Source organism: Mus caroli, chromosome 7 (genome assembly GCF_900094665.2).
Source record: "Mus caroli chromosome 7, CAROLI_EIJ_v1.1, whole genome shotgun sequence".
NCBI lineage: Eukaryota > Metazoa > Chordata > Mammalia > Rodentia > Muridae > Mus > Mus caroli.
In genome coordinates this window covers 46,961,457-46,987,460 of record NC_034576.1, presented here as the reverse complement: position 1 = coordinate 46,987,460, position 26,004 = coordinate 46,961,457, and the positions used below count along the sequence as shown (strand labels likewise).

The 26,004-nt window shown below is 53.9% G+C and overlaps 1 protein-coding gene across 1 annotated transcript; it reads left to right on the top strand.

The window, feature by feature from the left end:
• The first annotated feature begins 250 nt into the window (after positions 1-250).
• Positions 251-24,969, top strand: Prr12 (proline rich 12). The gene is made up of 14 exons (XM_021167912.2): positions 251-422; positions 1,895-2,007; positions 2,833-2,994; positions 3,074-6,369; positions 6,825-7,491; positions 9,082-9,518; positions 17,802-17,918; positions 18,055-18,188; positions 18,565-19,064; positions 21,431-21,556; positions 21,833-21,930; positions 23,453-23,599; positions 23,683-23,778; positions 23,913-24,969. Exons 1-14 carry the CDS (start codon positions 337-339, stop codon positions 24,057-24,059), a joined length of 6,126 nt encoding a protein of 2,041 aa, XP_021023571.1. The 5' UTR covers positions 251-336; the 3' UTR covers positions 24,060-24,969.
• The last annotated feature ends 1,035 nt before the right edge of the window (positions 24,970-26,004 follow it).

Genomic DNA, 26,004 nt, shown 5'->3' with positions numbered 1-26,004 from the left:
TCCGGGACGCCCCCTCCGGAGCGCGCGTCCCCCTTCTCTCTTGCAAGCGCCGGGGCAAAGGCGGAGACAGCGGGGTCCCTCCTCCCCCCTTTCCCTCCTCCAGGGGGAACCCCCCCTCCTTGGCTCAGCGGCTGCACCCCTCCTTTGCCCGCCCCTCCGTCCCTGCCCCCTCCCTCCCCCGCCCGGGGCCTTCCCGGGCCTTCGGTGGCTGCAAAGAAAAAAAAAGAGAAAGGGAGGAAAAAAGCAGCGGAGGGAGCGGCGGCGGAGGAGAGCGCGCGCGCTCCCCCTCCTTTCCCCCTCCCTCCCCCTCCCCCCAATTTCCACCGCGGCCAATTCATGGACAGGAACTACCCCAGCGCCGGCTTCGGGGACCCGCTCGGCGCCGGGGCGGGATGGAGTTACGAGAGGTCAGCGAAAGCTAGGTAAGGAGCTGAGGGGGACCTAGAGAAATGGGCCAAGAGGTGGGGGGATTCCTGCCTGGCCTGGGCCTGGGGCCCGCTCGGCAACGCGTGCATCGCCAACTCCCCCTCCGATTTTTGCAAGGGAGCGGCCTTCTTTGGGTTTGTAACAACGCCGCCGCCCCAGTTTGCAAATTGCAAACTCCGCCAAAGCCAGCTCCGGCTTGCAAAAGAGAGAAACGAAGCAGGCAAGGCGCAAAAACAAATTCGAACCGGGAAGGCCTTGGGAAGATGGGAAGGGTTGGCGAAGCAAGGCCTGGACTTGCCCCCCATCTTTGGATTCCCGGCTTGCTGACCCCTCCCCCCGGGCGCCCCTGGCTCTGCAACTGCAAAGGTGGGAGGAAAGGAGAATCAGCTCGCAGACCTGGGGGGCTGCACCCCCTCCCAGGTCCTATTGTTCCGGGGCTGCAGGAGGCCGGGCCACTCGGTCCCTCCCCCCTCCAAGAAATTCCCCGCGCAGAGTGGGCAAGGGGCCCCGCCCCCTTCTTAAACTAGGATTCTGTGTGTTGGAGGGGGGGTCCTGAGATTAGGGACACGCCCCCTTCTGCTCCCCACCTTGCTCAAAGCTGTGAATCCTGGTTGATGGCGCGCTGTTTGCCCTCTGGTGCAAGGCCACGGATTTGGGCCCTTTCTGGAACAGAGTCCTGTCTCTTCCCCGTTTGTGTTTGTGTGTGTGAGCGTGGGCCCCGTGCACGCGTGGCTAGCCGCGTGTTCACCCGTGAACCTGCCTCTTGCTGTTTAATCTGTGTCCTCACTCTTCACCTGCCCTTCACCCTCCTCCCCCTCCACACTTGGCTTTCCCCAGCGTGTATAAATTTTTAGAGTGGGACTTCACACTCGGGACCTTTTCTTTTGCACGGGTGAATTGGACTCCTGTTTGTACACGCATCTGGCTTTACTTAGGCCGGTGCATTTGAACCTCAGCCCCTAGGGATGCAACGAATTCCTGTCAGGACTTGTACCTGGGACTTTCCCTGGGTCCTGTCCCCTCCCCACCTTCTCCCCTTGCCATTTGGGACACAAGCTACCTCCTGCTCCTGGCCTGGCTGGATTCCTTTCCTAATTCAGGGTCCGTGTCATTTCAGCGGGTCTTGGGTTGTCCGTGTGTCCCTGCAGTGTTGGACCTTTGGTTCTGTTGTGGCATGGGAGGACTTCAAGGGAGGACCACACCTTTCACATTGACTACTGTAGATGCTTCCCCCTGACTTTCTCCGTCCCCAGTGTGTTCTCGCATGCCCGTGTTTGCAAACGTGGGACTCATAAGTGCTCCAGAATGACATTTTTAACCCCCTCCCCCGCCATGGGATAACTGGATTCCCTAGTGTTATCTCTGGGTTCTTTGGAGTAACACCTCCAGTCAGTTGAGAAGTTCCTCCTAGCCCCCTTCCCAGAGGATAGCTTGAGAGAATATTCTGACATCTCTCTCTTGCTCCCAGCTTGGTCTACGGCAGCTCCCGGACTTCCCACCCAGAAACCGACATCTTGCATCGCCAGGCCTATGCGGCCCCCCACCCACTACAAAGCTATGCCACCAACCACCACCCTGCAGGTATGGGCTCCCATCCTGGAGGGCTAGGGCCAGTCTGCCCTTTAAGATATCTGATTGGTTGCTGAAAGTTCCACCCCTGCTAATTGGCCTTGCTCTGGGTCCTGGACCTCTTTTTTGCCACTTATCCTCTGATTGGTTGCCTCCGAGGCTTTATCTCACGCCGGATTCGTCAGGCCCGTCATGGCTCCACCCCTCCGCCTCCTATTGGCTGCTACCCACCAGGGGCCCCCCAAATCCCACCTTCTCTTCCAGGCTTTTCCTTTCCCTCCAGCCCACCCCCAGTCTTTTCTTTCCCCGTGGGATTCTCTTGGCTGGTCGGCTCCTTTTTCTTCCCTATTGACTCCAGTTATTTGGCCCTCCCCCTTTTGCTTAGAGTAACCTCATCCACCACCTTGTCCTTGCTGCCCACACCTGATTTTTAAAGCGGTGCAGGCTGCCCTTGTTGTCCCCTTCCCTGTTTTCTGACTCTTGCCCTTTTTTTTCCCCTTCCTCTTTTGAATTTTCTTTGGTACTTCTGAGGTGCTGGAAATCCCACCCGGAGCCTTCCATAGCCTCATAGCCTCACCCCCCCCCATTCCTTCCTTTCTTTAATAAGTGCGATAGGGTCTCTTGGAGTTACTCAGATTGTCTCTGAAGGTCTGATCCTCCTGCTTCAGCCTCCTGAAAACTGCGTCGACGGGCACTGCATCCGTTTGCTTGCCTTTGGCTCCTCCCTCCAGTCCTCCTCTGAACTGAACCTGGTTTAATGCTTTCCCCGTCCGTCCGTCTGTCTCACCCCAGCCACCACCCCCTTCTTGGCTGATTCGTTCACTTATCCATTGTCAGGCCTCTCTGGACTTTTTGACACTGGCCTCCACCACGCGGGCTCAGCAGGGCCCGACGCCTCCGTCATGAACCTCATCTCGGCCCTGGAGTCTCGGGGCCCCCAGCCTGGCCCTTCCGCCTCCTCTCTCCTTTCCCAGTTCCGAAGCCCTTCCTGGCAGACAGGTAAGTGCTATTCCCAGCGGGCTGGAGAAGGGCTGTCTTGTGGTCCGCTCTGACCAATGGTCTTCTCCTTCATCCCTAGCCATGCACACACCGGGCCCCACGGAACTCTTCATCTCTGGTGCCCTCCCAGGTTCCAGCACCTTCCCGTCTTCCTCTGCCCTGTCTGCCTACCAGCACCCGGCTTCCTTCGGCAGCCGCCCCTTCCCAGTGCCCTCATCCCTCAGCCTCCAGGATCCACCCTTCAGTCCTCCAGCTAATGGGCTCTTGTCCCCTCATGATGTGCTCCATCTGAAGCCCTCCCAGGCACCTACAGTGCCCTCTTCATTGGGTTTCGAGCGCCTGGCAGGGGGTGGTGTCTTGGGGCCTGCTGGCCTTGGTCCTGCTCAGACTCCCCCTTACCGTCCCGGTCCCCCAGATCCACCTCCACCTCCCCGCCACCTCCCGACTCAGTTCAATCTGCTGGCTTCCTCTTCTGCTGCCACTGCTGCCGAGCCCTCGTCCCCCCAGCTCTACAACTTCTCGGGTGCTGCCCCGGGTCCACCGCCGGAGCGGGCCCTGCCCCGACAGGACACGGTCATCAAACACTATCAGCGGCCGGCCAGTGCCCAGCCCCCACCGCCCCCACCACCAGCCCATTCCCTGCAGCACTATCTGAGCTGCGGAGGCAGCTATCCCTCAATGGGCCACCGGGCCAGCTTGGCTTGCAGCCCTCTGGGAGGTGGGGAACCTTCTCCGGGTGCTGGAGAACCTAGCAAGGGTGGGCCTAGTGGAGCCACAGCTGGAGCAGCTGGCCGGGCTACAGGCCCGGAGACTGCTGGGGGAGGTGCGGCTGGGGGTGGGGGTGGGTACCGCCCCATCATCCAGTCCCCCGGTTACAAGACGAGTAAGGGAGGTTATGGACCAGCCACGGGGGGTGCCACCAGGCCACCACCACCTCGATCCACCGCCACACCCAAGTGTCAGAGCCTGGGTGGACCTGCAGCTGCTTATGCCGCCGGGAAAGCCTCTGGGGCTGGCGGGGCTGGGAGCCAGGCATATTCCCCTGGCCAGCCCCAAGGGCTTCTGGGCCCTCAGGCCTACGGGCAAGGATTTGGAGGGGGTCAAGCACAGGACTTGAGCAAAGGCCCTAGCTATTCTGGGGGTCCTCCGCAGCCCCCTAGCGGTCCCCCACCTCCTGGCCTGGCTACCTGTCAGAGTTACTCTCCCGACCAGCTTCAGGGTCAGCTCTATGGGGTACAGAGTGAGCCTTACCCAGGGCCAGCTGCCCATTCACAGGGGCTGCCCACAGCCAGCCCTTCCCTCAGCTACAGTACTGGTCACTCCCCTGCTCTCTCAGGCCATGGAGGTGGCTGGGGACCCAGCTCTCTGGGAGGTGGTGGGGAGGCTAGCCCATCTCATATTATCCGACCCCTCCAGTCACCGCCTGCTACTGGCCGCCCTCCGGGCGTTGGCTCTCCAGGAGCCCCTGGCAAATACTTAAGTTCGGTCTTAGCCTCGGCTCCGTTCCTGGCGCCCCCTGGAGCTAGCAGCTATGCAGCTGGAGCAGGCGGCTACAAGGGAAAAGGTGACGGCTCAGAGCTGCTTGCCGGCCCTGGCGGTTCTGCCGCCGAGCGCACGGAAGACGAAGAGTTTCTCATTCAGCACCTGCTCCAGGCACCTAGCCCACCTCGGACCTCAGGGGCAGACGGCTTGGTGGGTGAGGATGGACCTCCCGATGCCGCTAAGGGACTCGGTGGCAGTGGTGGAGCTGGAGGAGCGCCAGGCACACCATATGAATTAGCCAAGGAAGATCCCCAGAGGTACCACCTGCAGAGCGTCATCCGGACTAGTGCCAGTCTGGATGAGGGTGCCACGGCCGCCCTGGAGCTGGGCCTGGGGAGGATGAAGGACAAGAAGAAGGGGCCAGAACGGGGTGGAGAAACTCCCGAGGGACTAGCCACCTCAGTCGTTCACTATGGAGCCGGTGCCAAGGAGCTGGGAGCCTTCTTGCAGAAGAGCCCACCTCCCCCACCACCCTCGGCCCAGGCAACCCAGCCAGCGCCCCACGGCCTCCTCTTGGAGGCTGGAGGTCCTGACCTTCCCATGGTGCTGCCTCCGCCTCCTCCCCAGCTCCTCCCTTCTGTGCTCAGCCATGCCCCCAGCCCCTCACCCAGCGCCCCCAAAGTCGGCGTCCACCTCCTTGAGCCAGCCACCCGGGATGGGGCGCCCCAGCCGCCGCCCCCACCCCCACCACCTATGCCTCTGCAGCTTGAAGCCCACCTCCGCGGCCACGGCCTGGAGCCCACAGCCCCAAGTCCTCGCTTACGACCCGAGGAGAGTCTGGAGCCTCCTGGAGCCATGCAAGAACTGCTCGGGGCTCTGGAACCATTGCCGCCAGGGCCTGGGGACACTGGTGTGGGACCACCTAACTCAGAGGGCAAAGATCCTGCAGGCGCCTACAGAAGCCCCAGCCCTCAAGGGACCAAGGCACCACGGTTTGTACCCCTCACGTCTATCTGCTTCCCCGACTCATTGCTTCAGGATGAGGAGCGCAGCTTTTTTCCCACCATGGAGGAGATGTTTGGTGGAGGGGCAGCCGATGACTATGGCAAGGCCGGACAGACCGAAGATGATGGAGACCCCAAGACTGGTGCTGGTCCACCCCCTGGTCCCACTGCTTACGATCCCTATGGACCCTACTGTGGAGGCCGGGCATCGGGAACTGGACCAGAGACTCCAGGCCTGGGTCTGGATCCCAACAAACCTCCTGAGCTTCCCTCCACAGTCAATGCAGAGCCACTGGGCCTGATCCAGAGCGGGCCACACCAGTCAGCACCACCACCGCCGCCGCCACCACCGCCACCACCACCTGTCTCTGAGCCCAAGGGTGGCCTCACCTCGCCCATCTTCTGTTCAACCAAGCCAAAGAAGCTGCTGAAGACATCCTCATTTCACCTGCTGCGGCGCCGAGATCCCCCCTTCCAGACGCCCAAGAAGTTGTATGCACAGGAATATGAGTTCGAGGCTGATGAGGACAAAGCCGACGTGCCCGCAGATATCCGCCTAAACCCAAGGCGCCTGCCCGATCTGGTGTCTAGTTGTCGCTCCAGACCAGCCCTCTCACCGCTGGGAGATATAGACTTTTGCCCACCCAACCCTGGTCCTGACGGCCCTCGTCGCCGTGGCCGCAAGCCCACCAAGGCAAAGCGCGATGGCCCTCCCCGGCCCAGGGGGAGGCCCAGGATTCGTCCACTGGAGGGCCCTGCCATGGCAGGGCCAGCCTCAGCCTCCATAACCACTGATGGGGCCAAGAAACCTCGGGGCCGGGGCAGGGGCAGAGGCAGGAAGGCTGAGGAAATGGGAGGTACCCGGTTGGAGCCCCTGAAGCCACTTAAGGTGAGGGGGACTGGGTGTGGGAGGGGTTGGGATGGACTCTGTGAGACTGGAGGTGTCAGATGCCCTAGGCATCAAGAGTTGTGGTTGTCTCATTAAAAAGCACCAGAGAGTCACCTAGAATTCCGGTGTTTCCATGAGATAAAATGTTGTAATGTGATGCTCATGTGCAGACAGGGTGGCAGGACTCAAGTTCTAAAGTCTTGTGCATGGAGGGATGGACTGGCATTCAGAGCCTGTGGGCCTGAGTACTGGGGAAGATCTGTGTCTGGGGAGGGACTGTTGGCCTGGTCTCCTGTCTCTCAAGTAGTCAGTTGTGCTGAAATCTGAGACTCCACAAATTTGTTGCAGGAATTTGGAGGTGGTCTAAAGTGAGGTGGGGGGGTGACGCAGGACTCGGGGTGGATCCCTGGAGGGTGGCCCCCTGGACCGTGACACTTTGCTATCCCCGTGTCTAGATCAAGCTGTCTGTGCCCAAGGCTGGTGAGGGTCTGGGAGCACCTTCCAATGATGTCATCTCGGGTGTAGACCACAACAGCCTGGACTCCAACCTGACCCGGGAGAAGATTGAGGCCAAGATCAAGGAGGTAGAGGAGAAACAGCCGGAGATGAAGTCAGGGTTCATGGCGTCCTTCCTTGACTTTCTCAAGTCAGGCAAGCGGCATCCACCACTCTACCAAGCTGGCCTGACGCCACCGCTAAGCCCCCCTAAGAGTGTGCCAGCCTCTGTGCCCACCCGAGGCCTGCAGCCCCCACCACCCACCGTGCCCACCGTGCCGCACCCGGCACCCTCTGGTCCTTTTGGCCTGGGAGGCGCTTTAGAGGCGGCAGAGAGCGAAGGGTTGGGCCTCGGCTGCCCTTCCCCCTGCAAGCGGCTGGACGAAGAGCTGAAGCGCAACCTCGAGACGCTGCCCTCCTTCTCCTCGGATGAAGAAGATTCTGTGGCCAAGAACAGAGACCTGCAGGAGAGCATTTCCTCTGCCATCTCGGCCCTGGATGACCCACCCCTCACAGGCCCTAAGGACACGTCCACACCAGAGGAGCCGCCTTTAGACACTGGACCTACGGCCTCCGGTCCACCCCCTCTCCCAAGCCTGCCTAGCAGCAACAGCAGTGGCACGCCTGGTGAGTTCTCAGAAGGTGATCTGGGTGAGGCTTGTTGGAGTCAGCAGATAAAGTTGTTCAGGTTACGCACTATTTCAAGGTTTTTTTCTGGTGTGTAGAAGAGCACACCTGACAAAGGTGATTTCCTGATTGACAGAAAAACAAACTTATTTTTGTTTTTTCTCTGTGTTTCCCTGGCAGTCCTGAAACTCATTTTGTAGATCAGGCTGGCCTTGAACTCCTAGATCCGCCTGCCTCCCAAGTCCTGGGTCTAAAATGTGTATCACCATTGCCTAGAGGAATATCTTTTAATGAGCTCAGAGGTTTAGCAGGGAATCACTGATACTGGGCCCTCCAGGATGCTGGGTAGAGAAGAGGGTATAAGTGACGGGCCAGGTGAAGGAGTAACAAGCGAAGTTTTTTTTGTTTGTTTGTTTTGGGGGGGCGTGATTTTTGTTTTTTTTTCGAGACAGGGTTTCTCTGTGTAGCCCTGGCTGTCCTGGAACTCACTTTGTAGACCAGGCTGGCCTCGAACTCAGAAATCCGCCTGCCTCTGCCTCTCAAGTGCTGTGATTAAAGGCGTGCACCACCAATGCCTGGCCTGGCGTTTTCTTAATGAGTGAAAATCCTGGGTTCTATTACTAGTAAACATAATTGCGGTATTGGAGAGATGGCTCAGTGGATAAGAGTGCTTACCACTCTTGTAGAGGACCCAGGTTCAGTTCCCAGCACCCACATCCAAATGCCTGTAATTCCTGTTCCAGGGGATCTGGTACCCTCTTCTGTCTCTGTAGGTCCCTGCACATACATGGTATACAGACATGCACACGTAATTCAGCAAATGTCTGTGGCATTAGAAAATCAAATGGCTGATGGAGGAGACAAGAGAGGACTTGTAAGGCGGTGAATATTGTAGGAGGGAATGCAAGCTTGGGAGTCAGGGAAGAGAGCTTCCGAGTTAGGAGTTGTTGACAAGAGCTGCAAAGGCTTGGGGAGACAGCTTAGGACTGACAATGACATGAGGGCAATGAGATAGCTCATAAGAGTTCCTTGTAGGGGCTGGAGATATGGCTCAGTGGTTAAGAGCCTCTTCCAGAGGTTCTGCATTCAACTCCTAGCAACCACATGATGGCTCACAAGCATCTATAATGGGATCCTATGCCCTCTTCTGGTGTGTGTGAAGACAGCTACAGTGTACTCACATAAATAAATTTTTTTTAAAAAAAGCAAAAAACAAAAAACAAGGAGTTCCTTGTTGCTGTAGCTACGGTGGTGGTCTCACAGAAGGACCTAGAACTGGACCAAGAAGTGGAATCTCTACAGGAGAGAGGCATGACTGTCTTTGCTGTCTACCCTTAGTAAGGACACGTGGCTTTGTGGATATGCTGTGGGCTAAGTTGCCATTAGGAACATAGGATTTTTAAGGTTAGTAAGAGCCAGGCATAGTGACACAGGACTGTCATTCTAGCTAGCTCTTAGACAGAGGTAGGAAAATCTGGTTGAAGGCCAGCCTGGACTACATGGTCAGTGAATGGTAATAGACCTGATGTCTCTATCTTCTTCTGTTTCTCTCTCTCTCTCTCTCTCTCTCTCTCTCTCTCTCTCTCTCAGAGCCCCCACTTCTGGAGGAGAAGCCCCCACCCACTCCTCCTCCTGCCCCAACACCTCAGCCGGCCCCACCTCCACCCCCACCCCCACCCCCACCACCAGTTCCAGCCTTGCCCTCACCTACCCCACTGGTGACTCCTGTGGCTAGCTCACCTCCTCCACCACCGCCACCACCTCCACCAGCACTGCCCTCACCACCTCCACCGCCCCAACCGGCACCCACAACGGCCCCACCAGTTGCCCCTCCAGAGGAGCCTCCTGCCCCATCCCCAGAGGACCCTGAACCTCCAGACGCTCGGCCTTTGCACCTGGCCAAGAAGCAAGAGACGGCAGCAGTGTGTGGGGAGACGGATGAGGAGGCAGGGGAGAGTGGTGGAGAGGGCATCTTCCGGGAGCGAGATGAGTTTGTCATTCGTGCAGAGGACATACCCTCCCTCAAGGTGAGCCTCAGCATTGTCCCCAGATGGAGTCACTGACGAAGCAGCTGACGAGTGACAGGCTGGCCTGGGTTGGGGTGCAGGCGGAGGAGGTGGGCTGGCTAGGCTGCTTCAGGTCTCACTTGGCTGATAGAAGGGGTGGGTGAGGATGCTTGCTTTCCTTCACCCTGCCCCCTCTTCCACGATGTCCCCCAAGCTGTCATGGAGTTGATACAAATGTACTATTTAGGGCTGAGAATCAGTCCTTCAGTGCTTTTACCGGGTTTTAGTCTGCATTAAGTTCTGCCCATGGCAGAGAGAGGCTTCTCTGGCCAAGGCTGAGAGCAGCATCCAACTGTGGATATTCAGACAAGTGTAGAAGGCTGTGTGATTGTGTGTCCATTCTCGGGGCCAGAGAGCGTGTGAAGCCCGGGCGTTTGGCCAGATTTGTAGGGCTAGACATTAATTCTCTCATGTAGATCATGCAACCCATCTATTCAGAGCACCTAGTTACACCCATAACCTTCAATGCCACTAACACACCAGTCCAGTGGGCTCATCTTGCCTGGAAGGACAATTGTAGCATTGAGGGTTCAAAATCAGTCACTTGGTCATTCCATCTCCCAGGGTCTTAGAAACAGACGGGAACCAACCAAGGTTTCTATGCTTTCCCATTTACATATCTGCCATCAGCTGGATGCAGTTGAGTGTAACTTGTAGGTGGTATAATAGATAACTGCTTAAGGACATTCACTCGCTCACTGTTTGGCAGGCTGAGGTTTGTTGGTTTTTGTTTTGGGTTTGGTTTGGTTTGGTTTGATTTGAGGCAGGGTTTCTCTGTGTGGCTTAGCTGTCCCGGGACTCACTTTGTAGATAAGACTCAGACCGGCCTCAGATCAGGACTCAAGATCCCTGTCTTTGCATCCCAGAGTGTTGGGATTCAAGATGTGCACCACCACTGCCTGGCTGGGTTTTAAATTCTTCATGTAGATCTGGCCCTGCTGGTGTCAACCCGCCATAACAGATTTCCTGGGGTTGTTACAGGAAGGTCCTAAGTAGATTAAAAGCCACCCTGGACATTTTTACAAAATAAATACAAAACAAAACAACAATGAAAGAAACAACTGGGAAGGTAGCTCAGGGCCTGTTGATAGAGAGCCACCGTCCTGGAGGCAGAGGTCACTCTGTTCTCCCTGGTCTGTGTCTCACTGAGTAGGTCAGGGTGGGCTCAAACATGCAGTCCTGCCTCCGCCTCATGGCTGTGGTACCTACCGTAGATGTGCACCACCACAATTGGTAACAGTCCAGTTTTGTTTTTTGTTTGTTTTTCTTTTAGAAGACAGGGACTCTCTGCAGAGCTCTGGCTGTCCTAGAACTCCTTATGTAGACCAGGCTGGCCTTGAACTCACAGAGATTTATCTGCCTGCCTCTGCCTTCTGACTTTTGGGACTAACAGTGTGCACCACCATGTCTGGCTTCTGGTTTTGTAAATTAATATTTCTCAGCATCATATCATCTACGGATATTTTTCACACCAGTGGTAGAACAAAAATATGAATAACCAATAGTATAAACGAAGTTGCTGCTTACCTTGTCCCCAAAAGTTTGGGTGGCCTCTAGGATCTTTGGTTCATAGGCTTATCTGGCTGAATCAGGATTAAGAGGATCCTGAGGGTAGGACCTAGCAATAAAATGCTTGTGTAGAATACCCCAGCGAGAGTTGGTCAAGAATCTGTGGGATCCTGCCCATGGTAGGGCATGGCAGAGACTCCTCGGAAGCAGAGCTGGTACCCGGCGGGCTCCTCTCTGTTGTTGGCCCTGGGAGGCTGTTAGGCATTTTAGGCATGGCAGTGGTGGGATCAACCAGTGCCTTTGTACACATTGCATGTGTCCAGTCTTGGCGGTTTCTCTCTGCAGTCTACTAGATATTAGATTGAATTCATGATAAGTACGGAAGCTATTATTCCTTGAGAATCTTTTGAGAGGTGGACCTAACAGTTGTTTCTGTTTTGTTGGGTTTGGTGGTTTTTTCTTTGTTTGTTTTTTTGGTTTGTTTGTTTGTTTTGTTTTTAGTACTGGGAGTTTAAGGCAAGGTCTCACTGAGTTCCCAAGGCTGGCCTGAGCCTCACTGTGTGTGTAACCTGAGCAGATTACAAGCATCCTACACTCCTGCCAGTTTTCTAACCCTGGCGAACAGGGTTCAAAGCACTACCTTCTCTAGCCCCATCTTACAGGTCAGACAGGCCAGTGGGCCTTTGGAAGGGCCCCATTCACTGACCAGCGCTGGGACAGGAGCCAGGGCCATCCATCTGATCCTACTGACCAGTTGGTGTGGGTCAGGGACGGGGCCAGGCAAGGACTCAGATGCTTAAAATACTTCTCAAGTGTGAGCGACCGCAGGGGCACAGAGCCCTGAGGCCATACCTCCTATTGGGGTCAGACTCCTAGAGGTGAGCAGGGTGGGTGTGCCCTGCGCCGGGTTCACTGGATTCCGTTATACTTCTGCTTAGGAGCTGGGCTGCCATCTTGTCATTCCCCAGCCTCAGTTGGCTCCACCACAGCTGATGACAGGAGCTCCTCCCAGGTGTGTATTGACGTGCATTCACGTGACCTGGCCTGTCCTTCTCAGTGATGGCGGCTCACACACAGAAAGTGCTGGGAATGTTGGAGCTGTCGCTCTGGTCCCGAGCTGTCAAATACTCAGGAAAATACAGAGGTTGTATGTCAGCTTTGCTGAGATTTTCTTTCTGGCATCCCACGCCCCCTGATGATCTGGGCATTGTCGTTTTTTGAGGCTGAGGCGGGAAGGTCCTTGACTGAGCCCATGACGCCCAGCACTTGGCAAGTGGAGCCAGTGCAGGAGTGTGAGGTCAGCCTAGGGTGCATGAGATTTCAAATGGAGCAAAAGCTAGGGACGTCTGTCTGCTGGTGTGGGGGCCTTACTGAGCTCCATCCGACAAGCTCTCTGAGATGATATCTACTTAGAATCCCAGTGCTTAGGAGTGGATTCCTTGGGGGCCTGTTGGCCACTCAGTCTAGCTTAATTTGTGAGTTCTAGGCCAGCAACGAAGCTCCGGAGGGGAAGGGACTTGTCAAGGACCCGAGTTTGGTCCCTAACCCTCAACAAGGTGGAAGGACAAAACAGATTGGCACAACTATCCAGCAGATAGTTGTACCACAGTGCCTGCATGTGTACACATAGTTATATTTATGAGTTTATATTTATTGTTGAATTCTTAAAAAACGAGAGCCAGCGAGCAGGTTCATGAGATAGAGGCGCCTGTCTCAATCTGATGGCTTGCATTCCCGTTTCTGGAACCTTTCCCGGGGAGTTCTCAGCAGGGTCTTTACCCTTGAGTCACACATCCCAGCCCTTCACTGTGGGACTCTAGGCAGGGGCGTGACTGCTGAGATACATCCTCAGTCTATGAAATGACATTTTAAACTTCCTTATTTCCAAGTATTAAAAAAAAAAAAAAAACAGGTGAAATTAGCCATTTGAATACAAATATTCAAATATCCAGGGAAGTTTACATTCTATGACGTTGGCGATGCTGCGTTGGGCTAAGTGACACATTAGTACCATGGTGCACATTCTTTTTTGTGCTCTGAGTCTTCAGACTCTCTTGTATTCTTTTTTTAAAGATTTGTTTATTTTTATTTATATGAGTACACTGTTGATGTCTTCAGACACAACAGAAGAGGGCATTGGATCCCATTACAGATGGTTGTGAGCCACCAGGTGGTTGCTGGGAATTGAACTCAGGACCTCTGGAAGAGCAGTCAGTGCTCTTAACCGCTGAGCCATCGCTCCAGCCCTTCCTTGTATATTTTATTTATCTGAGATTATGGTTAAATGAGTTGGATTCAAGTGTTGAAGGGCTTCGTGGAGCTGGAGTCTGGCACGGGTGACACACACCTTTAATCCCAGCACTCAGCAGTCCAGCCTGGTCTACAGAGTGAGTTCCAGGACAGCGAGGGTTCCACAGAGAAACCCTGTCTTGAAAAACCAAAAAGAAACTCAGAAGAAAAGAAAAGCTGTGTGGCTGACTAGCTCACAAATTGGACAGTCACTGGCTGCTTTAATCTCATTTTCTATTAAAGAAAAATGGTATTACGACCCAGCACTTGAGCAGGTTGTGACAGTCATCTGAGAGGAATGGTTTTTGGAGTGTGGCGGGTTTATAGAGATGCTAGTGTTTGAGGCTGGACATGAGTGGGACTGGGGACATGGAGGACTTGGGGACTAGGGCAGAGAGTATGGCTGTTCTTGGTGATGGAGGCTTTGCTGGCGGGGTCATTAGGGAGATGAAGAAACAACTGGGCGTAAGTTTCAGACCTAACAAGCAGTGTTGGTCACCACTGTCCATGGCCGCCTTCCTATTGGTGGGACCTTTTTTATTTTGTTTCGTCGTAATTTTTTGTTCGTTTGTTTGTTTGTTTTTGTTTTGTTTTTTTTTTTTCAAGACAGGATTTCTCTGTGTAGCCTTGCCTGTCCTGGAACTCACTTTGTAGACCAGGCTGGCCTCGAACTCAGAAATCCGCCTGCCTCTCAAGTGCTGGGATTAAAGGCGTGCGCCACCACCGCCCGCTGAGTGGCCTTGAACTCTGGCACACAAGACATTTTCTTGCCTTTCAAGGCATGGTGGCTTGTCCTATAATCCCTGTCTTTAGGCATCTGAGGCAGGATTGCCACAAGTTGAAGGCTGCCTTGGCTACGTAGAGTTCCAGGTCACTGGATCCAGCTAACCTTTCTTCTGAAATACCATACCTGGGTGTGTGTAGCTCACCTGTTCACATTCCTGTTGCTAGCAGCAGCACGTGCTAGCTTACCATACATAGGTCACATTCTTAGGAAACAATCAGATTGGTCCATCTATCCTTCGGTACCAAGACGAAGGTTAGTGATTGGCTGTTACAGTCAGATGTCCTGCACTGAGCTGGTCATCTCAGTGTAAGGGTCTCTGAGATGGACCATGTCCTAGTCAGTCACTGGGTATGGTCGGTTAGATGATTGACAAGAAGAGAGCCTGAACGTACAAACCTTAAAGAATGGGGAGAACAGAAGGTTGTAAATTCTGGGGTCACTCCTGCAGAATGAAACCAGGGATCTGTAGAGATGGCTCTGTGAGTAAGTGCGTACGCTCTTGGAGAGGACTGAGTTCAGTGGGGTTCTTCACACCCACAGCTGATTCTAGCACCAGGGTGCTCTCTTGCCCTTTCATGGCTTCCAGGGGTACTGTACTTGGGTGCACAGTCCCTCTCTCAGACACAGAGTAACAAAACCAGTAATGAAGACTAGGAAAGGGGTTTGGAGGAAGACCAAAAAAAGCCCATTTGGAAAAGACCAGAGGAGCAGATAGGGAGAGGTTGGGGCCTGGTGAGGAGCCCCAGAAAGGCTTCCTGGAAGTCTCTGAAGAACCAGAACAGTGAGTTTTGTGTTCACATTCATTGATTGGGCAAGAAAGTCTGTGGGGGCGTGTTCCATAAGCTCAGAGAGTCTGTGACGTGGCTGCAGACGTTGAGCTGTCTGATGCCCTGTAGGCAGGGAGAGGACACAAACACATTGTTTCCCTGCCAGGCTGAAAGGCTGTGTTTGGGGTCTGGGGAGTATTTTGGAGTTGAGCAGTTCAGATGTGGTCTGAAGTACACTTATTTTGGAGGGACTTCTGACCTAGCCGGTGATGTCATAGAGAAAGAGGAATGGGTGCCATGTGGGAGCTCAGAAGAAAGGACTGGAGCCGGGGTACCTGCATTCCTTCTGTATCTCTCTCTCTGCTTCTTATTGAGCAAGTTGCTAGAACTCCTTCTTTATATGCACCTAATCCAAGAGTCATAAAAAAAAATTAGGGTGTGGAAAGAGATTTCCACATGCTAAGAGTGTATAGTTTGGCATGCAAACACCCATATTGTTCTGGTACTCAGAGCAGACATTACCAATAGATCTTGATACTTCTGAGTACAGTTAAAAGGCAGACATGACTAGTCAATCATCTGAATTCTTTTTGACCAGTTGATCTGTAATCATTGAATGCAGTAACCACATATTATTCATTTCTGCATTCCTGTGTCACCCAGGGCTGTCTTGCCCTGTCTTTCAAGTACCCATCACCTCTTTTGGGGAGACTTTTTTTTTCTTTGCTTTTCCTTCGAGACAGGGTTTCTCTGTATAGTCCTTGGTGTCCTGGAACTCACTCTGTAGACCAGGCGGACCTTGAACTCGCAGAGATCCTCCTGCCTCTGCCTCCCAGGTACTGGGATTAACAGTGTGAGGCTCCATGCCCGGCTTCAGGAAGCATTCTTGGTCTCAGTCTGTCACCTAGGCTGACCTCGACCTCAAGTCCCAAAATGCAGGAATTGTAGGCGAGCAGTATCACACCTGGCCTCTGGGGCGTTGAGTGTTTTGTCCCTGTGTTTATCCACTCTGTGACCCTCTTCATGTGCGCAGGTCAGATGTCAACGTGAAGCCTGTGCGTTGTGATCCTGGTGCTAAAACATTGGGACGGAGGACGTCAGAGGATGGGTCAGGAGGGTCAGCCTAGGCTAGGCAGTGGGGGTGCTCGCCTTTAATCCCAACACTGGGGGGGAGCAGAGATGGGTAGATCTCTGTGAGTTCTAGGTCTCCCTGTCTCTGTTGTACTTCGCAAGGTGTTTCCTGTGGCAGGTTGAGCCACGCCTCTAACTCCTTACTGCAGGATTCTAGGTAGGCGCTCTACCATTCAACTACATCCCCTGAACTCTTTCTGAGATATTGCCTCACTGTGTATCCAAGGCTGGCTTTGATCTCTCAACCCTGCCTTAGCCTCCTAGGAAGCAAAGTTGATGCTCCCTTTCTGTTCACCCCCCTGTGTGTCTGTCTGTCTGTCTGTCTGCCTGTGCTCTGAGTGCCTCATGAAAAGCCTTGCACTTGTCCCTGTTACCTTCAGACTGCTGTTGTCAGCTACGATAGCCTATAGCTTGTGGCTTATAAACACAACATATGTCTTCCTCACAGCTTTGGAGACTGGAAGTCAAAGGTCAGCCTCCTGGCAAATCTGGTTTATGGACAGGCCTTCTTCCGGGTTGCTGGATGGTACCTTCAGGCCATGCCCCTAACATAACTGGCTGGGTCGATTGTCTTTTGCTTCTCTAAAAATTTGTTTTATTTTTTGTTTATGTATATGTCTTGTAAGTGTATGTTATGTGTGTGCAGGCTCTTGGAGGCCAGCTAGAGTTATGGGCATTTGGGAACCTGTCTTAACATGTGTGCTGGGAACTGAACTTGGAAGAACGGAAAGCTCTCTTAATCGATAAGCCTTTTCTTCAGCTCCAACTTTTGCCTCTTAACCAAGGTCCTCCCCCAACCCCCCAATTTCCTATTTACATCATCAGAAGTTATTGATTAGTCATGTCTGCCTTTTAGCTCTGTATTCAGATGTGTCAAGATCTGGGATCTATTAGTGATGTCTGCTGTGAGTACTAGCTCCAATATTGAGGCCTGCATGCTAGATGTTTGAACTGTTGCGGTTTACTTACACATGCGCTTTTTTTTTTTTTAATGGCTCTTGGATGAGTCACATGAGTGCAAAGAATGCTTCTAACAGTCGGCTGAACAGGAGGCACAGAGAGGGTCTTGGTAAAATTCACATACAGAAGTGAGGAGAGGCAGGATGCTGGCTGGTATAGGAGGAGACCGTGGCTGCGAGTCTTTGCTGCTATGATCCTGGCTCTAGTAAATATTCATGTGTCACTAATGGTGGGTGGGTGTTCAGAGCTTGTCCTACCTAAATAACAAAGTCGAAACCCTGTGGCGTAAACAGAAAAAGCCTGCTCAAGAGTTAGCAGGAGGCCGGGCCTGAGGGTGCAGTCTGCCATCTTCTATGCAGACCGTGGGCTAACCCAGAAGGAGGCCAGCTTGGTGAGACTGAGTGAGTTGGCTGCGGGTGTAGCTCGGTCATCGGTGAGGGCTTGGGTCAGCAGTGCCTCAGTACACAAAAGACTCGGGGTTTGGTTCCAGCACTGGAAAAAAGGAACATTCTAGTCAGATATTAGGGAAGCATGGGTAAAATCAGGCTTCATTCTGGGACCGAGGGAATCATGACTCCAGTATAGGGCATTGCTTGCTTGGGACGAGCAGATGGGTCTTCAGTTGTTTTTGTTGTTTATTGTCTCTGTGATAACCTTACGGTGTTGTCAAGGCCAGCTTACCCTTGTGACAGTCCTCCTGCCTCAGCTTGAGTGCTGGGATTAGAGGTGTGAGGGACGAAGTCTCCAGCAGGGCAGGGGTGAGGGTAACCTTGTAGGTCTCCCTGGTCTCTTCCTCCTCAGCTGGCCCTGCAGACCGGCCGGGAGCCCCCGCCCATCTGGCGTGTTCAGAAGGCCCTTCTGCAGAAATTCACTCCAGAGATCAAGGATGGCCAGAGGCAGTTTTGTGCCACCAGTAATGTAAGCCAGTGGGTGGACTTTGGGGGAGAATGCTCAGTCCCGGGGTCCCTCTCTGCATGGCCTAGGGCATGGCCTCCATCACTGGAGGTGGGTGGGTAACGCATGCCAGTTCTCACAGCCTTTGCTCTCTCCGCAGTATTTGGGGTATTTTGGGGATGCAAAAAACCGGTACCAGCGCCTCTACGTGAAGTTCTTGGAAAATGTCAACAAGAAGGATTATGTGAGGGTGTGCGCCAGGAAACCCTGGCACCGGCCCCCTCTGCCAGTCAGGTACTGATGGACGGTGGGAGGATCCCTGAGGGGCAAGGTGTGAAGCTGGCCTCACATACAGGAGGTGGAGATTTCATGAGGGAAACAGAGCCAGGAGACTCAGCTGGAAGAAGGAGGAGACCCATGATGGGGGATGCAGTCCCAGAGAGGGGAGCAGGGACCCAGAGGGAGGGAGACAGACATATCCAGAGAGGTGGGAACCCAGGGAAAGGAAAGAGGAGAGAGGCTTAGAGAGGTTGGGAGAGCAGAGACTTCCCCACCCAAAAGGAAGAAAGCATGAAGAACAGTCAGTGGTGTGGGATAGGCCTCAGTGTCCCAGGGCGTGGGGGTTGGAGTCTTTAGCCTGCCGATGACAGTCTCTTACGTCCTTTTCCAGACGGTCTGGGCAGACCAAGGGCCCGACCCCTGTTGGAGGCAACTCTGCAACTCCGTCTAAGGTCCAAGCACCACCTCCCAAGCCTGAGACCCCTGAGAAGATGACATCGGAGAAGCCTCCAGAGCCAACCCCTGAGCCTGCTGTACCCGAGCCCCCTGCCCCAGAGAAGCCATCCCCACCCCGACCTGTGGAGAAGGAGAAGGAGAAAGAGAAGGAAAAGGAGAAAGAGAAGGAAAAGGAGAAGGAAAGGGTAACCCGGCCTTTGCGGAGTGAACGGGCCACCAGTGGGCGGCAAATGCGGACTGACCGGAGCTTGGCCACAGGACAGTCCACCACCTCCCGGGTGCCCAAAGCCAGGCCCTCGAAGGTGAAGGCTGAGCCACCCCCAAAGAAGAGAAAGAAGTGGCTGAAGGAAGCAGTGGGTAATGCCTCTGCCGGTGACGGTCCTGGGGGCAGCTCATCAGACTCCGAGTCCTCCCCTGGCGCACCCAGCGAGGATGGTAGGTTCCAGCGGCTGCAGGCATAGGTGTCACATAGGGAGGGAACGCTGGCCTTAAGAAGGGGACAGGGTGGGCTGGAGAGGTGGCTCAGCGGGTAAGAGCACCGACTGCTCTCCCAAAGGTCCTGAGTTCAAATCCCAGCAACCACATGGTGGCCCACAGCCATCCGTAATGAGATCTGATGCCCTCTTCTGGTGCATCTGAAGACAGCTACAGTGTATTTACATATAATAAATAAATCTTAAAAAAAAAAAAAAAGAAGGGGACAGGGTGATGTCAGCCTGAGGACTGCAGGTAGTCTCTACCAAATGGAGTAATGATAAAAACTAGCAGTTAACAGTCACTTCTCTGGGTAACAAGTATGTGTCTGCTAAGGCCTTGGTACATTGCTCCATTTTCAGGGCAGCTATAAAAGGTAGATGCTGGATCTCCCGCCGGAGGCCAGGCCTACTGGCAGAGGCCTTTCGTCAAGCCAGACAGCAGCTGGGTACTTTGGAAAGTTCAGAACCAGTCTGAGCTGCAGCCCGTTCAGCCCAAGCTACATAGTGAGATCCTGTCTCAAAACAAAAAGTAGAAACAGCCATGTTGAAGTCAGGCAGTGGTGGCATAATCCCAGTACTAGAGAGGCAGAGGCAGGCGGATCTCTGGGTTCAAGGCCAACCTGGTCTACAGAGTGAGTTCCAGAACTGTGTAAGAAGACTTGGTTTCAAGGAAAAAAAAGACCAAAAAACAGAAAAAGAATTTCCAAAATAAGATAAAGCTCAGGTATACTCGGTGTTCGAACATCCTGTACTACCGAATAAATGAGAGTTACAGAATTTATAAATAAACAAATAGAATTTAAACATCATATACAGATGAGGAAAACGGCATCAGGAGGGAGCCTGGGCACTCGCTCACTCCAGTGAAGTCAGCAGTGCCCTTTGTGTCCATCGATGGGTGATTTGAGTTAATAACAGATTGGTTCTTAGGCCTGGGACAGATGTTGGACCAGGCTCTATCCTGAGCCCAGAGACAGAGATCTGACGGACTGGGCGACCTGAGAAAGGCATGACCCTCTCTTTGCTGACCTTGCCTGTAGCATGGGCCTCATCACAGGTAGCTCCTGAGGGAGAATCTCGCCTAGAGTTGGCACCACAGGAGCTCCGTTCTGGACGTTCTGCTGTGTCCCTGGAGCTCAGGACGATGACCCCCCTTATGGGGTAGGAGGAGTGCCATGAGTTTAGAGGGTTCAGCCTGTCTACACAGGCTTGTTGTCTTGTCTCCAAAATAGCAACAGAAGACCCCTATTCTCCTAGGTTTGGCTATCAATGGCTAGCATGTCACACCTTGTTAGCACTGCAGGAAATGTATATTTGTTTTGTGTGTTTGTCTTTTGCCTGTATGTCTGTGCTGTATGTGTACTCCTGGTGCAGTGGAAACGAAGGAGTTGGATTTCCAAGACCAAGTGCAGATGGTTGTGAGCTGCCCATGGTGCTGGGTCTGCTTGGGCTGTTGGTGCTTCTAACCACTGAGCCATCTCCACCCGGGCAGTGGTGGCACATGCCTTTAATCCTAGTACTTGGGAGGCAGAGGCAGGTGGATTTCTGAGTTCGAGTCCAGCCTGGTCTACAAAAGTGAGTTCTAGGAAAGCCAAGGCTATACAGAGAAACCCTGTCTCGAGAAACCAAAAAAAGAAAGTAGCCCTCTGTCTCCTCCCTCTCCTTTCTTTCTCCTCCCCTCTCCCTCTCTCCTTTTTTCTTTATTTTGTTGAGATAGTCTTATGTCACCCAGACTGCCTTGTAACTTGCTATGGACTTCTTTCTGATCTACCTCCCCCATCTCTGCCATCATCATCACATAGTTTATTTGGTGCTGTGGATGGAAGCCAGGGCTTTGTTGGTCGTGTGCTAGGTCAGCACTTCACCAGCTAAGCGCATCCTCGGTCCTGACCTCTGACCTCTGGTTTTGGTACATTTGTTTTAATTATGTCTCACTGTGTAGCTCTGGCTAGCCTCGCACTCACAGAGCTCTACCTGCCTCTGCCTCCAAGTGCTGGGATTAAAGGTGGTCACCAAGGTGGTCTTGGAAGCTCTCTGTCTTGATTCAATGTTTTGGTAGCTAACTTTGTTTCTATGGGTTTTTTCAGCCACACTGAGTTAGGCCCTGAACAGTCGCTCTCGTCACTCTGCTCTTGGGATCCTGAGTCTATCTTTCCGGCCTGGAGAAGCTAAGCCACATTGTCCTCTGAGCGCAGTCATCGAGGCTTCCTTAACAAGGCCTCCCCTGTGCCCTCCTAGCTAGGATTTGCACCATGATTCCTTGCCATTGGAAGTAGTGTCTACTGCGCAGGAGCCTCGGAATGATTCTGTCCCATCTCTCCACAGAGCGGGCAGTTCCAGGACGGCTGCTGAAGACACGGGCCATGCGGGAGATGTACAGGAGCTATGTGGAGATGCTGGTGAGCACAGCCCTGGACCCAGACATGATCCAGGCCCTGGAGGACACGCATGGTGAGCTGGACCAGGGAGGATGCCTGGACCTCAGAGGAGGGATATGGGTGGGTGCTGCTTTCCTGAAGCTGAGGATTGGGCCTGGGAGGTGGAGGGTTGGGGTCTAGGGAGAGCCAGAGGCTTCTGGATTGGTCTAAGGATGGTCACTGGCACTTAGTCCTTTGAGAGGAAAGCTGGAGCCTGCAAAGGAACTCTGGCCTTGGACTCGGTTATCTCGGGGAGTAGGGGGTTTGGGGACCCCATGCTGTCTGCTGACTGACACCCCTGCTCTTTCAGATGAACTCTATCTTCCACCCATGCGGAAGATTGACGGCCTCCTCAATGAGCACAAGAAAAAGGTCCTGAAGCGGCTGTCACTGAGCCCAGCTCTGCAGGTGCTTGGGGGGCCTGAGTGGGGATTGCATGGGGCTCAGGTCAGGTGTGGAGACCCGGCTGTGGGCTGTCAGCAACTGGAGGTTACTGGAGTATCTTCCCTAGAGCAAGGATTATTGCAAGGTCATTACTGTCCTGGGGCTTGGTCTGGAGATGATGAGGGCTAAGCTGGAGAGGCCCCCTGTCTTCCCAGCAGCCCCCTAGGGGATGTTAATAGAGCATGCCTGGGCCTGAGGCTTTTGTCTAGCCACCCTATCACCTGTCTCCTGTCCCTGTGAGACAGAACTGTCAAATCCCAGGGCTCATTCCTGCCTGTCAGTTCCCTCTGGAATGACCCATCGTGCTGGATGGTGCATCCCAGGGCCACCCTGAGAATCTTGAGGTCCAGGGCTGACACGGTGCCAAGGATTCTAGACTTAATGTCGTGGGACAGGGGATGTGACACACTTGGGAGCGTGCTTGAGGCCCTGGGTCCCATCCCCAGCACAGGCTTATCCAGGCATGCTGGATGCTTGCTGGTGGTCGGGCCGTTGAGATTGTCATGGACAGCTCTGGGGTAGAAAGTATAGACTTGTCCGGTTCTAAGGATTCCTGGTTACTACGGTTTTTAGGATTCCTGGTTACTATGGTTTTTAGGATTCCTGGTTACTACGGTTTTTAGGTCTTTGGTTTGGTCTGGTTGAGACGGGGTCTTATTAGGTAGCCTTGCAATATTGAAACTTGCTGTGTAGAGCAGGCTGCACACACCTGTCATCCCAGTTCTGTGGGAGGTAGGGCAGGAGAATCAAAACTCAGAGCCATCTTGGACAATTAATGAGGCCATGATACAAGATTAAAAAGTAGCTGTGTGGTGGCACGTCCGTTCCTGCAGTCCCAGTAGTTGGACGGTAAAGGCATGTGAATCTCTGGGTTCAAGGTCAGCCAGGGCCAAACAGTGAGATTCTGTCTTTTTATGAAAAGGGGGAGAGAGAAAACTCAGGGATTGGTTCTAGGCTGCCTCCCTAGTTCTGGATTGGATGTACAGCATCTGGTATAGGTGAAGCTGGCACCGTGAATCAGAGTGCATAGGGGTGTGTGTGTGTGTGTGTGTGTGTGTGTGAGAGAGAGAGAGAGAGAGAGAGAGAGTGTATATGAGAATGTGTGTGTGTGTACATGTGGGTGTGAGAGTGTATTGCATCTTGGATTCAGCTGGAGACCAGAAGCTGGCTTCAGATACCCCATATCTGCAGTTGTGAGCCACTCTATGTGGGTGCTAGAAACCGAACCTGAGTTGTCTGAGAGAGCAGAGCTGCCTCTCCATTCCATACAGCATGTAATTTGGGGTGTTACAGAAAGGTGGGTAGAATGTACTACTTGTGAGATTTGGGGCAGGACAGCCAGGCCTAGGGGACAAGATAGACCTGCAGGTCTTCTGAAATTGCCTTGGGGGACAGTAAGGCCTCCGTGATGCAAGGAGCTGACTGCTGGAGTTGGGTGGAGGTGCCGGTCCAGGGAGGTGGCCTCTGACCCTCTGGCTTCCCGCAGGATGCCCTGCACACGTTCCCACAGCTGCAGGTAGAGCAGACTGGAGAAGGCTCCCCCGAAGAGGGGGCCGTGCGGCTGCGGCCTGCAGGGGAGCCCTACAACCGAAAGACGCTCAGCAAGCTCAAGAGAAGTGTTGTGCGGGCCCAGGTAGGACTCTTGGCCTGGGAAGGGTGACCCCAGGAGGAGTGGTGCTGGCCAGAGCATATGAGCACGTGCTCCTCTGTCTGCAGGAATTCAAGGTGGAGCTGGAGAAGTCTGGGTACTACACCCTCTACCACTCTCTGCACCACTACAAGTACCACACATTTCTGCGCTGCCGAGACCAGGTGAGCAGCAGCCCAGCCCCTCGGTCCCCCTCTCCTCCCCGGGCACTCCAGCCTTCCTCCTCAGCCCTGGAGTCCTGGTCCCATCCCTCCCCTAGCCATTTCTTCCTACACAGCCTTGTTCTCCTTCCCCACAGACCCTGGCCATCGAGGGTGGTGCAGAGGACCTGGGTCAGGAGGAGGTTGTCCAGCAGTGCATGCGGAACCAGCCATGGCTAGAACAGCTGTTTGACTCCTTCAGTGACCTGCTGGCCCAAGCACAGGCCCATAGCCGCTGCGGGTGACCACACTCGGCCTGGTGAGGAGGCCACCTCCTCCGTGGACTGAGAACTGGACAGAGCTGTCCTCCAGAGCTGACTCCTATCGGCTCCCTTGCTGCCAGGAGGGAAGGGGTCGTCCTCAGCCAGGGTGTGTCCACACAGCCCCCCTTTAGTCCCTTTCACACCCTCCCCCATTCGTGTACAGAGAAATTATTTATATATATGTATAAATGTCTATTTAGTAACACTTGCCCTGTCCCCTGGCCCAGCCCCCCCAACACGGCCATCGCCCCTGCCCCTCCACCGTGTACATAATGTATAGGAAAATTCTATGTATGGTTGAGGGAGGCAGGGTGGCTTGAGAGAGCTGGGGAACCCCTTCTCCCCTCCCAAGCTTCCCCCTCCAGGCCAACATCTTTGCTAAAGGCTGCTCCCCGAGGGCGTGTGGTGTTGGGTGGGAGGGGCCAAACATCTTGTTAATTATTTTTAATCTTATTTATTGTACATACCTGGGGTGGGGGAGGGGTGGAGAGGGAGGGTGAGAAGACTCCCCTCGCCCTGCCCCTCCTGTTCCTTTTCTACAGCGATCTGTCTCCCCCACCCTCGGCCCTGCTCCTCTTTGTCTTCTCAATGTGGTTCTATTTTTTAACGCCTCTCTCTGTCCCAACCCCGCTCCCTTCTGCCCTCTTCCCACCTCGCCTTGACCTCCTGCTCTTTCTCGGGCGCTGTACAACTCACCTTGTATACACTGTGTACACACAACCAGCCAAACGAAACCCAACAGCAACACTTTACCAGCAGGCTGGAGTGCTCTGTCTGCGGCGTGGGTAGGCCTGGGCAGGGGGAGCAAGGGTTGTCGAAGAAACTTGAAGCCCTCTTAGGTGTATAGCCTGGGGTCAATGTATGTGTGACCCCAAAATTCAATGACCTCAAACAAGCATGAGTGTTGTTATGGTTTGTGGAGATCAAGGGTGGGGGTGGACAGGGCTCTATCCCGAGGATCCACTGTGGATGTCTTCTTCCAGGCTGCCCAGGGGGATTGTGGTTGCAGGATTTCCATGTAAGGTTTTTGTATGGCTATAGGCTGGTGGCCTCAATTTTTCACAGTATGGCATTTCTGTGAGCTCATTGAGTGGTGGTGGACAAGGAGGAAACCATCTAAAACAACCACCAGGGCCCATGTTACAGTCCCGTGTCGTCCCCCCCCCCCCAAAGCCTTAGGGCTGGTAGCTCAGTAGTTAAGGGCTGCTTTTGTAGAAGCCACCATTTCTCTTCCCACATTGGATGCCTCACTCTGAGCTCAGTGGAACTCTCCTTTATCATCTCGTGTAGCTTAAGCGTATGGAGTAACTGTGGCTGATAAACTTCTAATCCCCCTACCTCTACTTCCCAAGTGCCAGGATTATAGATGTGTACTGGCCCACTTGGTTAAATTCCACTTTTAAAGAATACACGGAGACTGCAGTGTGCTTTGCAGGTTGATTCATGGAGGGCAGGTGTCAGGAGCTGGGTAGCAGTCATTGTTACAGAGGTGAGGGCCTCCTCCACAGCTATACGACTCGAGAGCCTGAAAGCCGGAAGCATAGCAGACAGGGGCCTCACTGTAGCCAAGATTGGTTTGTAGCTCTCAGTTCTCTGACGTTTGCAGTCCTTGGACTGGTCAGAAAGCAATGGGTCACAGCTGTTGATGGCCAATAAGGACTAGACACTGCTCTGTGAGGGGCATCAGTCTGCATCCCCCTCACCCCCATCCCCACCCCCAGCTCTCCCTCCAAGAGGAACAGCACCAGGACAGGCGACTTGACACAAATGCCAGGTTGCTGTTACAGATTTGATTTGCCAGGTGCTGGGCCAGGCAAGGCCATGAAGGGGCTGCTGGGAACGATGTGGGAGATGTTCAAAGCCAGTGTTTGATGCCCCGTCAGGTGAAAGCCTGTGTTCTGCGGGGCGGGGGCGGGGGGGGGGATGG

Bases quoted from the DNA above. Each gene is read 5' to 3' on its own strand.
- Prr12 (XM_021167912.2), top strand. From the start codon at position 337: ATGGACAGGAACTACCCCAGCGCCGGCTTCGGGGACCCGCTCGGCGCC. The intron at 423-1,894 runs GTAAGGAGCTGA...TCTTGCTCCCAG, and splicing joins GAGAGGTCAGCGAAAGCTAG to CTTGGTCTACGGCAGCTCCC. The intron at 21,557-21,832 runs GTGAGCTGGACC...CTGCTCTTTCAG, and splicing joins GGCCCTGGAGGACACGCATG to ATGAACTCTATCTTCCACCC.